The sequence below is a fragment of the Mesoplodon densirostris genome, chromosome 2, assembly GCF_025265405.1.
Source record: "Mesoplodon densirostris isolate mMesDen1 chromosome 2, mMesDen1 primary haplotype, whole genome shotgun sequence".
Lineage (NCBI taxonomy): Eukaryota > Metazoa > Chordata > Mammalia > Artiodactyla > Ziphiidae > Mesoplodon > Mesoplodon densirostris.
The window spans coordinates 162,375,511-162,396,762 of record NC_082662.1 but is presented as its reverse complement, the minus strand read 5'-3'; the positions used below and the strand labels follow the sequence as shown (position 1 = coordinate 162,396,762).

Genomic DNA, 21,252 nt, shown 5'->3' with positions numbered 1-21,252 from the left:
ACCAAGATTAATATCCAATTGTCTATAGCTTCAAAGTGCAGTTCTTTCCTCTGCCTCCTAGAAGGGATGAGGGTGGAGGGCCCCATGACTGAAAACAGCCAGACACTTTGAATAGGTGGCCTCTAATGTTCAGCTGAGGTCATGGAAATACAAGCAGATGCATGAACAGATGGGAGTAATGAAGAAGCAAAGGGATATAGTAGAATACAAGATGTAGTGGACACAAAAGTCAGAAAACCTAAATCCACTCACGAGCTGTGTGACTCAGCAAATCACACTGTCTACGCTTTGATTTCTTCATCTGTAAAATGGAGATAACACTATTTCCTCTTGGCTACTTAATGGGAGAGTCAGCAGGGTCAAATATGAAACATACAAATGCTGTGTAAAGTGTCGGCTGCTGTGTAGCTGCTATTAGCTTACTTTGATCATCCTAATGACGGAAATAGCCAAGTGCAATAAACCCTGCAAAATGATCTCTTTCCATTTCCTTCCAGGATTCTGTTCCAAGATTTGACAAGATTCCGTGGTTTAGTGAGGCCAGCCTCCTAAACGAGCCATTAGTGCTCAGCCTCCCGAAAAGGTAATAGCTCAGCCACTGAGGGCGAAGGTTTCAAGCAAGGTCTCATGGAAGATGATTTCTTAAGGGTTAGGGGCAATCATCTGAGGGGCACAGCTGATCAGTTGAGAGACATTAGTCAAGTGCTCAAAACCCAGAAAGCGCCAGGGTTTCTAAGACAAAAGTGAGCCCTGAGAATTGGCCTGGCTGGAGGAGATAAGACCCGAACTAACCTCCCTCTGTACCACCACCACTTAACAGTGCAAGAGAATTTTGCCCATGGACACTGCCTTTCAAAAGACTTCTGTCCTCTTCATCATCTTTTCTCCCTGCTTTAGCTTGAAGTTTTAAAATTTTAACCATCAAAAGTCTAGAACCATAAATTCCTGTCTTTACAGAGTAGCAACTTGCTATGTTTAAACTTTGAGACAATCTCCTCCAATCTCACCAGTCCTGCCCTTTCAAACCAACTGCTATGGAACACGTTTCTGTTTTTCAAAATTGGGGAAATTCACGTGTAGGGAGCTGCCACTTGAAATAACTGGGATTCCTCATTCCTGCCCCCTTTTTGATCCCCAGGTGTAGTGATATACCCCAAGGGGGGATGAAAGGAAGGGTGAGTGTGAAAGCTAGAAAGATGATGCTCTCTGAAAACAGTCTTTCCTCCTGTTGGTAACTGTCACGTACCCTCCTGCCCATGGATAAATGACTCTCTATGAGGGATATCCCCTCCACGTCCCCACTTCAATAACACGTACCTTTGCTTTGTCTGCTGCAGTTTAAAACATCACATTCTCAGGAAGCAGCTAAACAATTTTGTGTATTTTCAGAGCACCTATGAAATGTTTGTTGTTCGATTCTGGGTTTTTCTTTTCTTCCATAACTTTGAATATATCTAAACTCTAGCTAATGTCTTAGTATAAAGCAGGCAATCAGAGACTGAATAAACCCAAAGGCTTATTTACTAAATAAAAACACAGGTACCATAGTTCTTATTAAGAGTTGTTAGCAGTTCAAGGATCACCATGAGTAATGACAATTTAGCACCTTTTAATTGGAGGCAGTGTACAAACTCACATAACATGAATAGAGCTGGCCAAAGGGAACTGTAGTGAAGGGGAGATCACCTCCCTTCAGGATTGGGACTGCCTGCAGGTATGTAACCCCAGTGGCCAGATCTGCTGGGTTTTCCAATAATAGCAGAAATCTGGATTTTCATGTGAAATGGCTCGTGTCTGACATCGAAATAGGGTAACATCCCACTATCCCATCCCACCCCAGCCCTTTAGACTTGCCTCTGCAGCCAGGAGCAAAGCATGCCTATGCGTGGCTCTCTCACCCCCAGCTCCCTTTTTCCTTGATTGTACAAACCTCTGGTAGGAGGTGGGGAGGGGACTCAGGGTGGGGGGGCTTGAAAAAGGCAGGCCCAGAGCACAACTGATCACCCTCAGAACTTGCTCGCTTTCATAGCCAGGCCCCCGAGTGTCAGAGGGGACGGCCAGCTGAGAAGGGAAAGAGTAGTTTTTCCTGCAGCCAGACATGCTTGAGCTAGTTGCAAGGAGAACTTACCTCACATGGTCTGCTGAAGCTCTACTCATGTCTGTAGTGGGAGGATTTGGGCAGCAATCTCAACTCTTGTTGAGAGACATAGCGCTTATCTACCTCGCAAGAATTCTAAGACGACTGGACAGCACCTGTGAGGTGCCCTGAGCTTTCAGAAGGACAAGATAGGAATGGAAAGTCTTTTGGAAGGATGCTTTAAGTATCAACAGTTCCTAAGGATTGGAAACTCTTCATGTGGCCAAAGCTCTGAGTTCCAAGCTGTTTATTTTCGGCAAAACCCTTTTTTGAGAACTTGGTTAGAAAGTTCTGAATGTGCTTTAAGTATTACCTAGCTTTGGACAAGCAATTCCAACACAGAACAGTCTGAAAAAGAGAAAGGAACATTTAGTGAAATGTGCTCAGAGCACCCCTAATTGTGAGCTCTGGAAACACACCTACAGGCTTGGAGGAGGTGAAACCTGGGTCTGAAGATCACTGCCTACAGACCACTTCCTTCCAGGAGGTCTCTCTCAGGTTGGCCTGACTGTGCTGAGCCACACCCATCATCAGTCTCAAAAGCCCTCAGGTCACACCAGGTCCTGTTTGTTTGAGATTATTGTACGCTGAAGCAGTTCCAAAGTGGCCTCTGGTCTCTCCTGGTCAGCATTTGGGTGTCAAGTCCAAGGCCAGCTGTTCACATATCAAAGACAAAGGCAGTGAAGTCAGACCTGGGTCAGACCTGCCTCCCCGCTCTCCCAGGGCCCAGGAAAATGGTGGGAGAAATAAAACAATAAATGCCTCATGAACACCAAACTCCCTGCGCATGCCTTTGTTATAAATGAACAAGGGACAATGAAATCTTTCCTCATAAGAGAGGAGAGGTGTTGTTGGCAGAACTACCAGCGTTCCGAGTGAGTTTCCATTTCTAGGGAGGCCAGGGCAGGCACAGGGCTGTACACACAGGCTGTTTACAATGCTCAGGTCCCCTGCACACCCTGGCTCCTTACGCTGTAATAAAATGCACCACAGCAGCCAGCAGGGCCGGTCACCCTGGGAAGAGAACTGATGTTATCTCTGCAGCATCTCTGCCTCACCTTCTGCCTGGAAAGAAGGAATGTTCCAGAGGAAAAGTGTAGTTGGAAGGAGATGTTTCATGGGAGGAAATGGATGGATTGTTTCAGGTTGCAGGGACAGAAACTGAGAAAGCAGGGCAGGCAGGAGAGGACTGCTTTTGTTAAATATCCATCTGCTTTTCTGAACAATTCTTTTCTTGCCTTATTTGCACACTGTCTGTGACAATCTAGAACTGGCATTGGTTAGTTGAAAACCAAAGGGACAGAGAAGCCAGAGTGACTAAAGAGGGAAAATCTTGTGGCAGCTCTAAAATGACCTGGGCCCTCCAGGATCGGAGTGGGGTGTCCCTAGGGTCCTCTCTGAAACAGCCAAGAGCCTGGTGCTTCAAACCAGGGACTACAGTTCTAACTTGCTCTTGCTTTGATTCCTCAGGTATCCCCATTCCTCTGCCACTTTTCTGGTTTCATCCAAGAAGGATATGAATTTGCCAATTTTGTTCCAAGTTCCAGATGTCTTATCTAAGGTACTCAATTTTTTTTTTAACTGAAAAGAAAGCTGGGACTTTCCTGGTGGTCCAGTGGTTGGGAATCTGCCTTCCAATGCAGGGGACGTGGGTTCGAGCCCTGGTCGGGGAACTAAGATCCCACATGCCGCTGCAGGCAACTAAGCCCGTGCGCTGCAACTACTGAGCTCGCACTCTGGAGCCCACGCACCACGACGAAGACCCAGTGCAGCCAAAATAAAATTTTTAAAAAAGGAAAAAAACACCATAGCTAGCTCTAGAATGACAGAAAATTTGGGTACAAAGCCATTTCCTATCTCCTTAACACAGCCCTGAGTCTGGATCATTGTCAGTGTTTAACTGAGATTTGTTGAAAGATGTGAATGAACCCCTCTCCTGCACCCTGTCTTGAGTGTCTTAGGGCTCTGTCCACTAGAACTAAGAATCAGGTTAGAATCATCAAAAAGGGAACCCCCAAAAATTCATATTGAGGGATCTTCCCTGAGACCTTCAGAGACTGCTTCTAGCCTGTGTCCAGAACGAACCCTTTTCTGCAGTCTCTAACCCCCTACCCCACCCACCATGAACCCCTCTGTCTCCCACCTACAACCCCCTAAACCCATGGAATTTCGCGTTAAGAGCTCGTGATCTCCCCTTCACCTCGCGGAAACCTGCCACGACTGGCTGCAAGAGGAAGCGGCATCTGCACTGGATCTGGAAGATATTCTTTCCACAAGCGGAGGAACAGCCGGGGGAGCAGAGACAGGGAGACTGAGCGTGCGGGCAGAACATCAAGGAATCAGGCCGGCGGGAGCCCTGGCTGAAGTGGGAGGGACCTAAGGAGGGGGTGGACCCAGCCCGGGCACAGGGAGAACGTGCGAACGTTCCCGGGTTACAAGCACAGAAGTGGCGGGGTCAGGGCTGTGCTTGAGAGTCAAGCACGAATCCCCGTAACACCCTAGACTGCACGGGCAAGTAGGTAAGAAATGCATGGAGGGGCCTGGGCGGAGACAGGGCTGACCCCCCTGTTGCTGCAGAGCCCGCAAGAAGCCTCCTAGTCACTTGTCTCTGAACTTCTTACTGAGACAGGCTCTCCCGTGCTACCGAGCGCCTCCTCGTCCGGGTCTGTTCTGGGTCTTAGTACACCGTGTCATCCTGGGCACTAAGATTCTGAGGCCGGGGAGGAAAGCGTCTCTAATGAGCGGGTCGAGCGAGGGGCACCCCCTTCAACAGAGCTTAGAATTTCACGGCTGCAATACTCACATGCGGCCACTAGATGGCAGCCAAGAGCAACAGCGTCCGCGGCCTGGCCAACAGGCTGGGCCCGCGGGGAATGGTCTCTAGGCGGACCCAGGAGGTCGCAAGTCCATCGCTCCTGCTGGGACAGGAGACTCCGGTACCTCATGAACCCCTAACCCTCACCATCACCCTGTCGGGGGCTGACCCTCCACCAGAGAGAGAGAGAGTCGCTCTTACTGATTGGAAGGGCTGACAGGCGTAGGGGAGACAAAAGTTTACTGTACCTTTAACGGCTTAGGGTTTGGGGCTGGGCCTGAGAATTAAATTGACAGAGTAACAGGAGAAAAGCATGTAAGTTTATTTACTAGAAGTTTTATGTGACACAGGACCCTTTATAAGGAAATGAAGACCCCAAGTGGCAAAACCTGAATGTTTTTATAGTAGGTTAAAAACAGAGGGGCAATTGTGGAAAAGTAACTAAACTGTGGGGAGGCTAAGGAGGATGAGGATTACTTTGAAAAGGTCCTGTTTGTACAGAATTCTCTTGGCTTCAACTTCTTGTCCTTGAAGATAAGAATGATGCTTTCCTCCTGGTATTAGGACATCTCCCATTTGGGGTTTTTTCTCCTGATTTTCGGAAGAGAAGGAGGAGGGTCAGAGCACCCTTCTTGCACCTGCTGTTTTTTCCAAGTGTCTCAGCTCAAAATGATGCTGAGGCCAAAGTGGCAGATTTGGGGGAGGCATATTCTGCCACCCTTCATAGGGACCTGGGATCCCTGTTCCATTGGGGCACCTGGCAGCTACCTCACGTCAGATCCCTGCCTGCCACACAGACCTCCTCAAATCTGAATCCAGCCCCCAGAGTCGGCTGTGAGCATGAGGCCTGCATGTGTGCGCTGCTCCTTTCTAGAGAGAAACTGTGCTGTACCTTGTGGGAGTGGAATGCACTATCTCTTATCTCTTTCTACTCCTCCAAATCAGGGACCTGTCAGGGAGCTGTGGTAGCCCCGCAGCCAACTAGAGGTCCTGGCCCCAGGACACAGGTGCAAAGGTCCGGCCACCTGGCTGCCTTCCTCCTCACCGTCACAGGTCAAAAGGCAGAACTTTGAACATGCACATTCCAAATGGCCTTTCTGTCCTGCCCAGGAGCACTCCCAGGGCAGGGGCGAGTCTCTGTGTGACTGGAGCACGATGCCTTAGTGAACAGCCAGAGAGACAGAGAAGAAACAGAGGCTCAGTGACAGAAAGACAGGGAGAGGGAGACAAACAGCAAGACAGCAGAAGCCAGAGACACATAGAGAGATCAGGGGACAACAGACACCAAAAAGGAAACAGAAGAGGAGAGTCCGAGCTACCAAAGAAGAAAAACAGAAAATGCAGACAGAGAAATGAGGCCTAAACACTTCCCCATTTAAACACCTGTGGAGCAGCTTCTTTACTAGGCGGGGCTTTCACCTGCCTTTTCCAGGCCTTGACTCAGGACTCCTCTGGATGCCGTGAAAGAAGAAAGCGAACCATGATAATTGGGTAGTTGAGGTCAGGAGCTGACTTAAAGCTCACGGACAGACAGAGCCGACGTGGGGCTGATCAGGGAACTGCAGTGGGAGCCCCTGGAGCCTCTTTGCCTGCTTGCAGGGTTGGCTGTGACCAATTCTTTGAGGAGAATAAAGTGCCCCCCACTCCCTCCATTCCTGCCCCCAGCCCCGGCTACTCTCCTTGATTGGCTTTGTTGTTCCAGTCTTAACGAGTCAAGGGAAAGAGGAGAGCATTGCTTTATGTTTATGTTGCTTTTGGCAGACCTGTGACAAAAAGCCGTGGGTGACAACACTGTGCAGTGGAGATGTGGCTGGGAACACATAGAGGAGGTGACTTCCAGTTTTCTCACCACTGAGAACTCTATTATTTTTCTCTCATTGACTCTCAGTTTTTGAAAATTCATGACCACCAGGGAAACATCCTCACATACTCCCCAGCCCTTCTGTTGATGAAACACATACAACAAGTACAACGTTTAAAGGGAAGTACTGATGAATAACACTGACCTGAAATAATGATCTAAGTGTAAATAATGATATAAATAATGAAATAAAAGCCAAGTTTAACAAGTCTGGATGGTAAGTACATGGCTGTCGATCATTTCGTGTATGTTTGAAATTTTTCCTAGTGAACAGTAAGAGTTTTGTTTTTTTTGTTTTGTTTTTGCGGTGCGCGGGCCTCTCACTGTTGTGGCCTCTCCCGTTGCGGAGCACAGGCTCCGGACGCGCAGGTTCAGCGGCCATGGCTCTCGGGCCCAGCCGCTCTGCGGCATGTGGGATCTTCCCAGACCGGGGCATGAACCCGTGTCCCCTGCATCAGCAGGTGGACTCTCAACCACTGCGCCACCAGGGAAGCCCAGTAAGAGTATTTTTAAAACTATGTTCAGCTTTGTTCTTTAATTGAGATGCTTGGTATTGTCAGAGAGCAGGAAAAAGTGTAATTATGATAGGGTTTTTTTTTGTTTGAATATTGAAAATAGTTCTCTGACCACTACTTTTTGGATCCTAAGGGATACAGGAATCATTATGTCCTGATATGGACCCTAAGAGTCCACTCTCTTCCTGAGAAAAGGTAGTCTTTCTTTGACCCTTTATCCAAAGAACTTTCTGGCTGATGGAAACTAAATGTATGTGCTACTGGACAAATCTCTTAACCTTTCTGGGCCAGTTTCCTCACTGTGTTCAATGAAAGAGTTGAAGTAGGTGATTGATGAGGTGCCTCCCAGTTAAGGCAGGAGAGAGAAGGAGGAAAGGAACAGAGGCGCTGGGCGAGATCAGAGGCAGACTTGTTGGTGCCCCTCGACTCATGCTTGCGATGGCTATTTTTAAAATTGCCACCTGGTGCTTACATTTTTCAGTTTTTGTTATGTGGACAGGTGTGTGTGTGTGTGAGAGAGAGACAGAGACAGAGGCGAGGAAGAGGGAGGGAGAGGGAGAGGGAGAGGGAGAAACAATTCTGTTTCTTTCCCAAAGATTCAAGGAGGCCAAGGACTTGGGCCACGAGCCGGAGCTTAGGCACCTGAGCAGACACGGAGCCCAGGTATGAAGGTGTTTCCAGGTGTGAAGTGTGAAGAACAGGCTTCGGCTTCTGGGGCCCAGCTGAGCTCTGCGTCATGCCTTGGCCTGGCTCTCGTGTCACACTGCCATCTGCTCTCCCGGGGACAGCTGCTCGGGAAACGAGAGCCCCATGAACATTTCCGAGCCTCCTTTCTTGGTGGCTCTGACTGTACAGATGATACAGCTGGGGGGCCTGTGCTCAGAGCCATCGGCCAGTTCACTCTCCATTCCTGCTAGCGTGCTGAGCGGGCCCGAGGGAAACCAGGAGGGAGAAGGACGTGCTGCGGACGGAAAAGGCATTGGTTTCGGGGCTGAGGAAGGAAGCTGAGGCCCAGGGAGAACACAGAATCCCAAACTCTGCGTCGGCTGCTTTGTAGACCGGCCAGGCGGGATTGCCCATCACGGCTGCCTAACAGACGCATTGCACAGACAGCCCCAGGGCCCTTGCCCACCTCTCCAAGTGAGGAGGGATGCAGTGGCTCTTCTCAGGGATGAGGCTTTGGCTGACAGCGAGTCTCAGGTGGAGTCACTGCCACTTTCCTGGCAGAGGTGACTGAAGCCACACATCAAAGACTTTTTCTTCTCTACATAGGCAGCGTGGGCAGGCTTAGAGTTGCCCTCTGGCCTATTGGCTGCAGAAACCAGCAGCACCAGGGGAATGGGAGGCCCAGGGCGTTTCTGTGACTGACCACAGCCAAGTCTCTCAGCGCCAGGTCTGGAGCCGAGCAATTTGCTTCCAGCCTCTGCGTTTCCTAAGAATTTGGTACAGATGAATTTGTTGTACACAAATGTCCTGTAATGTTTCCCTGAGGACAGTGCTGTTATAATAGTGATCTTCACACATGTGTGTCTTGTAGGGATTTATGGACATACATGTATGCTGGTCATGTCCCTGTTTATACCTGATAGCTTAAAACGCTTACACTGATTTATTCATTCAGCCAACATGTGTTGAGTGTCTACTGTGTGCCGATTCCGAGACAGGTTCTAGATTCCTGTCCTATTTCAGGTCAGTGGTGTTCATCAGTACTTCCCTTGGAAACTTGTACTTGTCGTTATACATGTTTGATCAACATAAACAGGAGAAGGACTTAGGAGTACGCAGGGTAGTTCCTGTGGTGATCACGAGCTTTCAAAACTTGAGTCAAGCAGAAAGAAATAATAAAAAGAGTTCTCGGTGGTGAGAAAATTGGAAGTCAGCCTCTTATACATCCAAAGACGTGTGAGATACGTTCTTGCTCTTAAAGAGCTCTCAGCCTGGCGGAGGAAACAAACACATTAAAAAAATAATAACAGTACAAATTGCAACAAGAGTTATACCAAATCTGTGATGGAACCCGAGAGGCAGGCACCCAGGTAAGGGGGTCAGGAGAAAGATTTTCTGAGGAAGAAACATCTAAGCTATATCATAAAGGGTAAGGAGTTAACAAGGCCAGATAGAGCAATATATATGGCATTTTTTCCCTCAGATTCCAAAGGATGACAGTCATCATGGTGGGGGACTCTGGAGTCACAGGCTCAGCTGTCATTCACCTAGCAAGCTCCTGCCGTGCTCCATGCGTGTTTGTTGCTTGGTTTGCCACGAACCCCGTGATTCCAGTCCCTGTGGGGTCTGGTGTATTCTTATGCAGAAACCAGAAGTCCGGAAAAGGTGGCAGAATCAACTGCAGGAAAGACAAGCATCCGCTTCTAACTCAACTAAAACCAAACCTGCCTGAGAATCCTCCCACCCCACCTCCAGCATCCAGGCCTTCCTCATCCTTTCAGACCAAGCAAAGATGCCGCTTCCAGAAGCCCTTCCTGATTCCTCACGTTGGAGGCAGTCGCTCTCGTTGCTGAAGGCCCAGAAGCATCCTCGCTTCTTCAGTGATACCTGGTGCATCCAGCCTTGAATTGCAGTTTCAGACCAGTGTGTTAGTCTCAGAACTGAAAGATGTGAGGGACAGAGGGAAAAGCCTGGGCCCCAGGAGGTCCCACCCCCAGGGTACAGGGAAGATAAGGTATGAGGTTAAATTGGCCCAGAAGAGTTAAAGGAGTCAGCCCCAGGGGGTGAGAATGGGGGCTTGATGGGCTTGATGGTGGGCGGGGTGTGTGGGGGTCCTCTCCAGCCTCCCTCCTCCCTCCTCTCTCCTCCCACAGACAACTGGCCGTTCCAGGCTGTCCTCACTTACCTGAAGCGGGTTGGCCAGGTCTTTCTTCCATGTTGTTGCACAGTGTTCCTAGGTTGGAATGCCGCCCCCCTCCTTGCTCACCACCTCCATCACCTACCTGAGCACCGCCTGTTCTTTCAACCTTCCTCAGACCCTTTCCGTGACACCCCACTCCCACTAGATGAGCTCAGCGCCTCCCTTCCGCTCCCCTGTGGCCTCAGTATTTTTCTGCCCTTCCACACCAGCACACCTCTTGGTACCCAGGCTGCTGGGTGGTGAGCAGCTTGCAGTCAGAAGCTGTGTCTTCTTTACCTTGTTGTCCCCAGTATGTAGCGAATGGACAAATACATAAGTTTGCGTTCTTCCCTGGTCTTCCTTTGGGCCAGAAACCTTCTTATTCATCTTTGTGACTCCATCACAGCGCCCTCTACATGGTGGCCTCACAATGAAGGTTTGTTGCTGAATGATAAATCCAGCCGTTCCCACCCATGCTTTCCCGTGCCAGCCCACAGTGTGGGGATACTGAGTTGATTCTTTGAAAATGACCTGTAAATATGAAATGTATTTTAAATATTTGTCAAAAGAATCCAACGTGGTACATCGTTTAGAGTCCTCAGTCCTCAATAATGCCGCACCAAAGCGCCATGTGTCTCTGATAAGACAATCCAGCAAAAGTCACCTTAGGAGCACAGCCCAGGCACTCACTCCCCACGCTGCCCAGGTATATTCCTCCTTTCCAGTTGCACACACATCACAGGGCAGCGCAGGAGCAGATCAGGGCACGGGCGTGCACACCTGCAGTGCTAGGTCACCAACTCGACCTCATGAAAGAGGAGCCTTCAGTTCCTAGTGACTCTCTGCTTGTCCCTGTGGCCCTCCTCTCCCCTGAATTCTATGCTTCCTGAGAACCTATCTCACGACTCTGGTGTCAGTGTGAATGGGGAAGGGTAAGAGAATCCCCAGACGGAGCGTTAACCTCAAGCTGCCATGTGCTCCCTAACCAAGCTTTCATCAGTCATGCAAACGAGAAGCCTGTGTTTCAGGTGGAAATGCCCCGAAGCCCACTCTTCCACCCTTTGGCAGAAGTGGAGTCAGAAAGGAAGCAGGGGTTCCAGTGAGCAGAAGGGGTGCCCCACTCTCCCTGCACTGGTGGTTTCTTTGCCTCCCTCCTCTAGGGGAGGGAGGGGACTCAGGACCCACACACCAGCTCCTGTGCTGCCTAGGGCTCGATTGGCGGCTCCGGGGAATTGCAGGAGGGCCACGTGGTGCTGGGCAGTGCAGGCTTGAGAGCTGATGTCAGGCCAAAGTGAAGGCGTGAGAAAAGAGGGTAGGATTTCATAGGGACCAGAGAAGGGAGGTTTGCAGAAGTCTCCTGTTCATTTTTCTCAGGCCGTCAGAGGTCTTCAGCTAGTCCAGATGGTGGAACTTTTGTATGAAAGGTAGGAAGCGTGTTACCCACGAGAGAGCGCAGCCCCTCAGACTGTGTGCTCGTGTTGGAAAGAGGGACCTAGCTGGATTTCAGCCCCTGGCCCCACCCCCGCTGCTAGCTGTCTTATTCCTGTTCCACTGTACGCAGGGGCCCGAGGTCACCATTTAGTCTGTGGCTCAACCCCTCCTGCCTAAACCCTCTCTGAATTTACCAGCCACAGACAAACCTGGGTTTCATATCCACCGGGACGGGGCTGAGACCAAAGTGTCCATCTCTGTTTCATGGAAGAAATAACGGTTACTTCTCTCACCCCTCCACCCCTTGCCCACTTCTTTGCTGCCCCAGATTCCCCACCATTTCCTCACCTCTCTCTGTCTCTCTCTCTCTGCACAGGCCGGGAGGAACCCGAGAGACCCCACGCTGATCAGAAACAAGCAGCTGTGCTCCACGTGTTGAGAACTGAAAACGGTAGTCGAGGAGGATGGCAGACCTGGGCGTGAGCATCCCCGGGGCACAGCGCTACCCCTTCCCCACCAAAGCCCAGCAGAGAGACCGTGACGGGGCCTTGCAGGAAGGGCTGCGGATGAGCAGCTGCTGGTCCTGGGACCACCGTCTCCTGACACGATATGGTAAATCTCCCCATTTGCAACAAACCAAATGATAAATGAACCAAGGCAGCTTGGGCCAGAGGGGAAGAGACGAGATGAGCCACGCCGCTTTGGGCTCGTCAGGTAACTGCACCTTACAGAGGTGCCGGAGGCTATGGAGCCTCTTCTCCCCATTACCATGTCTCCAACACAACACTCCAGCATCACAACCATGAAACAAACAGCTTCATCTTGGGGTTTGTCGTAAATTCAGCCACGACCGTGGTGGCGGTGGAGCTGGGGAGAGATTCTCTGGTTCTTCCTGGCTATAGGGGTTGTTTGTAACTGGTGGGGGGGGGATGGTGGGTGGGGGGAGTTTTAGGAAAAGAAAAGCTATCAGAGGGATGTGGGCGCCACGAGGACGTAGCTCTGCCATCAGAGCTGCTGAAGAAAGAGGCATGTTTTGGGGGGTGCTGTACATGTTGGAACTAAGACTTGGGTCAGTTTAGGGGGTAGGGTTAGGGGCCTTCAGAGCGAGCACCAGGCTGGGTGGAAGGTTAATTTAGCTAAACCGTTAGGTTAGGGTTTGGGAAGGGTCTCTCCGATTCTAAAAGCCTGGGATTCTCCTTTGACTCAGGGAGGAAGGTGGGGCTAGATGTGCAGAAAGAGGAAGGACAAGGAGTAGAAGACAAACAGGAGACACGAGAGGCTCCTTTGGTGAGTTCATGGCAAAACTGCTTCCAACCAGCAAGCACTTCTCTGGGTTGTCATGTGGGATTTGGAAAGTTAACTGAAGCTGCCAGCAAAGGTGTACCTGGATGTTCCCATCTGTGTTCATGTTCTGCATAATTAGGATCATGGTGTTCAATATTAGAACTGACTGGGATCTGAGAAGCTGCGATTGGCATTTCTCCTGGTCTCATTCCTGGAATCACTATGTCCACATTTAGAATGCCCTGACCCCAGGCCTGAGCGGGCCCTGGCCAGCTGGCTCACTTGGGACCTTGACAACTGTTCTCTTTCTCAAGACCTCTTTTCTGACCTTTGCTCTTGCCCAAACCTGCCCCAAGTGGAAGCACACACTGTGGTTTTACCATTCCTGCAGATGCCCAAAGGAAGGGCCTCAGACACAAAAGTGCCCAAGGGCCCTTCCCCACCATTGTCGGAACCGGGGCTCACAGACCCTGGTGGGAAATGATAGAAAATGAGCGTGAAATACCCTTGTCTCACTCTGTGCAGTAACAGCTCCCCTTCCTTCTGGGGCGGGGACTGGGGAGGGGAGGGGCTGTCTGTCTGCTGTTGTCACTGAGACCCCTCCATTCTCTGCAGGGGGTTGAGAGGAGATACTGGGAAAGTATAAAAAGACTCCTAAAAATAGAAGGGACTTCCTCAACTTGACACAGGGTGTCTACAAAAAACCCACAGCTAACAACGGACTTAGTGAGGAAAGACTGGATATTTTCCCCTAAGATCAGGGACAAGACCGGGACGTGTGCTCTTGCCACTGCTGTTCACCATTGTACTGTACGTTGTAGTCAGGACAGTTAAGGCAAGAAAAAGAAATTAAAGGTATCCTGATTAGAAAGGAAAACATAAAACTGTATTTGCAGATGATGTGATTTTATATATAGAAAGTCCTAAGGGATCCATAAAAAATCTACTAGAGCTAATAAATGAGTACGGCAGAGTCACAAGACACAAGATCAATATACAGAAAATAATTTTATTCCTAGATATTCGCAGTAGACAATCCAAAACTGAAATTAAGAAAACAATTCCAGGGGCTTCCATGGTGGCGCGGTGGTTGGGAATCCGCCTGCCAGTGCAGGGGACACGGGTTCGAGCCCTGGTCTGGGAGGATCCCACATGCCGCGGAGCAACTGGGCCCGTGAGCCACAGTTACTGAGCCTGCGCATCTGGAGCCTGTGCTCCGCAACAAGAGAGGCTGTGATGGTGAGAGGCCCGCACATGGCGATGAAGAGTGGCCCCCGCTTGCCACAACTAGAGAAAGCCCTTGCGCAGAAACGAAGACCCAACACAGCCATAAATAAAATAAATAAATTTAAAAAAAAAAGAAGAAAACAATTCCATTTATAAAAGCATCAAAAATTAAAATACTTAGGAATAAATTTAACAAGAGAAAGGAGAAAGCAGAAAATGATTTATTAATGACTCATATTAAATACGACTTGAGTTTGCTAAGGCAGTACGTTATTTCTTTAAATTAGAATGCAGTTTGGGGCACTGTTCTACATGGGACTTTCTTCCACTGGTGCAACCAAGAACTATGATAATCCCAGGTGATCTGAAACTACCCTTTAGCAACTATCCATAGCAAATACTATGAGTCATAGGTAAATCAACGATTTAAATTAGGACACAGCTTTGTATCTGGTTATATCGGTTGTGGATTGAGAAATACAATAAGTAAAATGCTTAGGGAATGCTTTAGGGATGAGCTTCTTGAGTGGTTTCATTTTCTGGTTATAGTACATAGTTAGATAAAAAACATTGTTTTTAACCTCTTTGCCTGAAGAGCTATGGAAACTACTGTAGAAACTATAATCTTCCTTTCTACTTTCATAAGAATAGTACAAGGCATAGGATAGGAGATATCGTCGATAACTTAGGCAGAACTAAATACAAATTCTCCATGTGGATGACATATCTAATTCATAAAGTATGGGAGATTGCACATAAATTTTCTTGAGTCTAAGACAGCCTCTGCTACTTTATATTGACTAAAATTACTGTTATCAGTTTGTTGTTATTTGCTGCTTTCTTATCAAGATCAAGTATATCAAAAATAAAATCCAGTCAAAGTTGGATTAGTTGGATTTCAGGGTTTTTTCTGCATTTAACTACTGGACCGGGAAGAAGAACTAAGTTTTCACTTTATTAAAAAACTCAAAACGTGGAGTCACCCCGGATAAGGCACCAAGATAGGTGGACTTGCCTTGCGGTAGATGGTTGAAATGTAAACATACAGTCACCCTTCCATATGACTAAACAAAAAAGTTATATGTGATCTAATGGCAATCTTTAATTTGTTTCCTCTACAGAGAGCAGTAACGTGGGAAAATAAATAGGTCTTTTTGTAACCTTAGATGACAGCAGGAGTTGTTATATTTCCCTGTATGAGCTCAGAGCCATTTGTACAAACTAAAATATAGACTCAGATGCACCAAAACCATGTCCTGGCCCAAACAGACAGGGCCGTGGAAGAAATGTGTATTTGAGCAGTACAGACTCCAGCACTAGTGACATTTACTGCCCCCAACTCTGTACTTTTTAAGTGCTCTTATATTGGATCACAATAAAAGTCATTCTAAAAAATATTCCTTACAGACTTTAAATGGAAAACTGGAATTTCTGAACCAAAGGTACTCTTCTATGAAAGAGACTTTTGAAATGTTTTGTTCCAATTTATTTATCTTGCAAGTTTGGTACTTTAAAGAAAGTCTCAAATCCTGAGTCATTAATTGTGTGTGTTTTTTTTTAAAACAAACTCTTATTCCTTTAAAGCTAAGACCGAAGTTTGAACCAATCCTAAAATCATGTCAATTCCAGACAGAAGTATCATTAGATTGGTCTTTTTTTTTTCTTTTTTTTTTTTTGGTGTAGTGAAGGACAACATCCTACTTCTGTTTGAGATTTACCTAGTGTGACTCTAAAGTCAGCTCCTCGTTCTGTTTGTAGCTCATAAAATCTGTCCTCACAATTTTTTTTTTTTTTTTTTGCGGTATGCGGGCCTCTCACTGTTGTGGCCTCCCCCGTTGCGGAGCACAGGCTCCGGACGCGCAGGCTCCGGACGCGCAGGCTCAGCGGCCATGGCTCACGGGCCCAGCCGCTCCGCGGCATATGGGATCCTCCCAGACCGGGGCACGAACCCGTATCCCCTGCATCGGCAGGCGGACTCTCAACCACTTGCGCCACCAGGGAGGCCCTGTCCTCACAATTTTTAAATCTCACTACATATATAAGCAGATTGGAATTGTCCTTACTGAAATAATTTTTAAAGTGACTTTAATTATAGCCATTGTAGGAATTAAATGATGTTTGTTGACTGGAAGGAATGAAGGAAAAAAGGGAGGGAGGGAGGAAAAGAGAGAGGAAATAAGTACGAGCAGATAGATACATATTTGTTGAATTATAGTGTAGACAGATCTTAAACTATTCATTCTTAAAAATACCACCTTCTTGTTTGCCCAAAATGGGTAATAGAAGGGATTTTTCTTTTTCTTAGTCCCAGTGAGTCCTCCAATGGCAATTTAATAAAATTAACTGACTGGACTGACCATATTTTTGGTAGCAAAGTAAAAATAATCCTGGAAAATCTCTGTGGAAGTAGATACCAGGAAATGAATGTAGAGATGTAGATTGCCCATACAAGTTTACAGATTGGTCAGTCTTTAGAAATAAAACAATTTAAAATAATGTAGAAATGGTTTGAGCTTATATACCTTTTGGTTGAGGGTCACTTCCACAGTCTCAGCCACCAGGAGAAATAGGGAGTGATCAAGACATTTTTGTCGAGAATTGGAAGGTTCTAAACAAAATATTCTCAGTTTTGCACTGATCTGGAAGTGTTGTTACTTTTTTTTTCTGAGAACTGGAGGATTCTCTCCTTAATCCCTTCTACTTTCAGACCATATATTATCTGACAGTGGAATAAAACATTTTTTTAAATGAAGGTTTTGTCAAAATCCATGAAAATACTACTAAAGTAAAAAGAGCTTCAGGAGTGGTGGTCTTTGGCCAGTCATCTCACACTGCTCCCAAGTGGTCTGAGCATCAGATTAACAGGTGCTGGGGTCAAGAGACCACCTGTGTTTTAAAATGTACAATGACACATTCCTTTCCACCAAGCCCTAGCCAAATCACTAATGTGTATTCTTGCTTCTTCCATTCAGAATGATGAGTCTTCATCCACCAAAGGCCCAGACTGTACCCAAACGTCCTCGTGATGACACCCCAACAGGTTTGCTTTCTTTTGGAGTACTTGTAGTGGGAGACATACCACCCCCAGAGTAATACCTAAGATAATTTCTGAATTTTCTGAACAAATTCCCATTCTCCATCCCTTCTCTTTCACGTACTGCTTATTGACCTGTTTCGCCTGGTCCACAGCCCTCCCTTCACTCCAGCCCTACCTGTCCCCTCTTCAGGCCTCACTTGCATTTATCCATGGCGTGTTCCTTCCCGTGTCCTCTCCATGCCACAGGGCTCTGCCCCATTCTTTCTAAAGAGCCCCATAATCCACTTGCTGAAGAATGTCCGTAGGGATGGGGCACAAAGTAGATAGTTCCCTTCTCAGGCAGTCTGGATAGTACCAATTAAGGTGGGAAGGGAAATGTGTCCCCACACCCATGGCATGGCCTCACCAAACCCTGAGCCTTCCCTTCCACAGGCTCCCTAGAACACCTGCCTTCCCCTGGCAGCTGCCCAGTGCTATTCTTATGTTCCTGTGCTGGTATGGAAAAAAAGGACAGGACGACTATCTCTAGCTTCAGCATTGACCTAAGTCTTATCTTTTAGAGAAGCCAACACTGGGCTGGCAAAGAGGAGGTGGGTCATTCTTTGGAGTGATATGATTCAAGGGTTTAATGCAGTATAGGCTGTCGCTTTAGTAACTTTGTCCATCTTCTCATTTGCTCCCAGATTAACTGAAGCCACTTTCAGTTTTTCTCTTATTTGATACACACAGTAAGGAAAATCAAGTTCACTTTACACTGATGGGAAAGTCTAAGCTCTATCCTGGGAGATTGCAGAGGAGCTAGAGCCAGAACTGAACTGAGAGGCCATCAAGAAAGGAAATTTGAGGGTAGAAGGATTATCTTGAAGGGATGTCAAAAGGGAGGACCAGGGCCTCCCTGGTGGCGCAAGTGGTTGAGAGTCTGCCTGCCGATGCAGGGGATACGGGTTCGTGCCCCGGTCTGGGAGGATCCCATATGCCGCGGAGCGGCTGGGCCCGTGAGCCATGGCCGCTGAGCCTGCGCGTCCGGAGCCTGCGCGTCCGGAGCCTGTGCTCCACAACGGGGGAGGCCACAACAGTGAGAGGCCCGCATACCGCAAAAAAAAAAAAAAAAAAAAAAAAAAAGGGAGGACCAGAGACTCAGGCGACAGCTGAGGTTAGGAGATAACCACTGTAGCGGAGTGAAAGACTGCTAGTCCCAATCCCTTCTTATGTATCCAAAAATATTGGCCTCACTCGTGACTTTCATTTAGCCAAAGTGGACTGAAGATCCAAGAGCTAAGAGCATCCTCCCAATGAAAGCTGCCCCCATCTGCCTGTAACCACTTCATTCTCTTGAAGCCTAGGGAACACTGGGTGACAGGCATGTGCTGTTGGTTTCAGGGTTCTCCGTACCAGCCATACATTCATTTTGAGTTTCCCTTAAACCTGAATTTTTTCAGGTCTGCCTCACAAAGGATAAAGCACACATACACGTGTACACACACTCACACACAATTACATGCCCTTCCCTCAGCAGGAATGTTTATTTTCTGATTCTACAGGACAGTGTGATAAGATGCCTTTCCTCAATTCATTAACCCTGGGAGTGTATTTCAATTACCAGTATAAGAACTAGACTCAGTGCACATAGATCAGCACACTATGTTCTGGACAGACCTCGTTCTTGCTCATAGCGTTCATCCAAGGGTAGCAGTGTTGGAGGTGAGACTTCAGAGAGAGTGCTTATGGAGATGAAGCTTGGTAGATCTGCAGTTGATTCCAGTCTCAACCCTTCTGAGCTGAGCTTGGCTCTTGTGTGTGCTCTCTGAGGTCAAAGAAAAATCCTAGGATCAAAGAGACCTGCATTCAGATCCTAGTCTTGCTAGACAGATTTGGCCATATTGTTGAAACTATCTGGGTCTCTGTGTTCCCACCTTTAAAACCAGAGAAGCATTTTGCCCACCCCCCACCCAAGAGCCAGACACTCAGTACAGGCAGCCTTCACCTTTGACTGACCCAGAAAATCTGCTGACACTGCCCCAGCCCCACTGGTTTATACAGTTTAGACACGTCCCTGTGCTGCATAGCCTGTGGACATGCTGCATATACCAAATGGCTGACTCATCCCAGCCACCATCACTGCCAGTGACTGTCTAACTCATTCTGTTGATCATGACAGTAATTTCTAGTATTTTTCTGGATTCAGCTAAACTTGATATGTCCTCAATAATTATTAGTGAGAACTAAGTAAATGGAAAGAGCCTATCTCTATTAAGTGATGGGGTTTCTTCTGGATTTGTTTATCTTGACTTTGGCCTTGAGTTCAGAGTTCCATGACACAGGCTCTTGTCCATAAACATTGGTAGAGCTGCTAACCACCTGACTTAGGTCTACCACCTGGCCCAGTGCTGAGATATGGCACAGAGGGTTAGGATTAAGGAGATCTGGGTTCTGGTCCTCAGTTCATCACGACCCTGGACCTGTTTCCTCTTCATTACAGCAATGACACTGAACTAGGTCCTAGGTTTGTGATCTTGTGACATCTCTTAGCTCTCATTCAGCTGGACTAAAGAGCTTCTTCCAGAGAATTCAGGACTCCAGTTCCCTTAGTCATTCAGTGATTTCCAATGGGAAGATGCTATTTTATGCACTGATTTACTCTCCTTCACAATGAGTATTTTCGAAGAGTTGAGTATTAACCAACTTCTTGTATATAAACTCATATTCAAAGAAGAGGTCAGGATGGTAAGGATTTTAAGGAGCCCTAAAATAAATTATTGTATAAAATGAAGGTTCCTTTTGAAATACAAGTACTTTCCCAGTACTGTAGCCTTTCATAAGATCACGTTTGTTTGAAGAGCAGAACCACATACATGCCCCTGAAAAGTCTTCTGAGAATTGAATCCTCTTTTCCCTTTGACCCATGTTACAACTCCAGACACACTTTATCTTCATTTATAATTTTTTTTAAACTTCAATCATTCTTTGGCAAAGACTAGTCCTTTGTTTTATTAATTAATTTATTTATTTTTGCTGTGTTGGGTCTTCGTTTCTGTGCGAGGACTTTCTCCAGTTGCGGCGAGCGGGGGCCACTCTTCATCGCGGTGCGCGGGCCTCTCACTATCACGGCCTCTCGTTGCGGAGCACAGGCTCCAGACGTGCAGGGTCAGTAGTTGTGGCTCACGGGCCTAGTTGCTCCGCGGCATGTGGGATCCTCCCAGACCAGGGCTCGAACCCCTGTCCCCTGCATTAGCAGGCAGATTCTCAACTGCTGCGCCACCAGGGAAGCCCACTTCATTTATAATTTAATTGGCAATGTCTCCGAATATTTGAGTTATGTTTCTTTTTTTTTTTTTTTCTTTTTGCGGTATGTGGGCCTCTTACTGTTGTGGCCTCTCCCGTTGCGGAGCACAGGCTCCGGACGCGCAGGCCCAGCGGCCATGGCTCACGGGCCCAGCCCCTCCGCGGCATATGGGATCCTCCCAGACCGGGGCACGAACCCGCATCCCCTGCATCGGCAGGCGGACTCCCAACCACTGCGCCACCAGGGAGGCCCTGAGTTATGTTTCTAAGCACTCCTTTCTGGCCTCTTTGACAAGATTTGTAAAAGCTTAAGTTGGTGGGGGCTAAGATCGTTCTCGTAAAAGGGATTCTCATGTGAACTTTGAAGCTGTTTTATAAGGTTAAAGAAGTCTTTGGTGACATTGGTTATTTTGAGTAGATTTTAAAAATAGACTCTATCCTTGTCCTTCCTTCTTACACTGTCCTCCAGAGGGCACTCGCTACAGACTGCCCATTCTGGGCCCCAGAACAGCTGTCTCCCGTGGACTGCTGTCAGATGCCTACAACACTCTGCAGGACATGCAACTCTCTTCCTTGCCCAGAAAGGAACCAGTGGGCAAGACAGTGAGGCAGTGAGTGGTCAGAGCTCATCCCCTTCCCGACACTCAGAGAGAAAGCATCCTCACCGAGCCAGTTTCTGACACTAGTGCCTTCTCATCACTTCCTCTTAATGAAAAAGGTGACTCAGTTTTGCCTTCCTAACTGTTGCTAGAATTCTAGCTCTTGCCCTTGTCTTATCACTCATTTCTCCTAAAAACAAAATGGTTTAATGTCCATGA

General features: G+C 47.7%; 1 protein-coding gene across 1 annotated transcript; it reads left to right on the top strand.

The window, feature by feature from the left end:
- The first annotated feature begins 178 nt into the window (after positions 1–178).
- On the top strand, positions 179–21,049 carry C2H1orf105 (chromosome 2 C1orf105 homolog). The gene is given in 8 exon segments (XM_060078614.1): positions 179–199; positions 498–583; positions 3,608–3,698; positions 11,981–12,053; positions 14,445–14,501; positions 15,925–15,934; positions 17,088–17,155; positions 20,904–21,049. Coding segments are annotated over 8 exon segments (552 nt in total).
- The last annotated feature ends 203 nt before the right edge of the window (positions 21,050–21,252 follow it).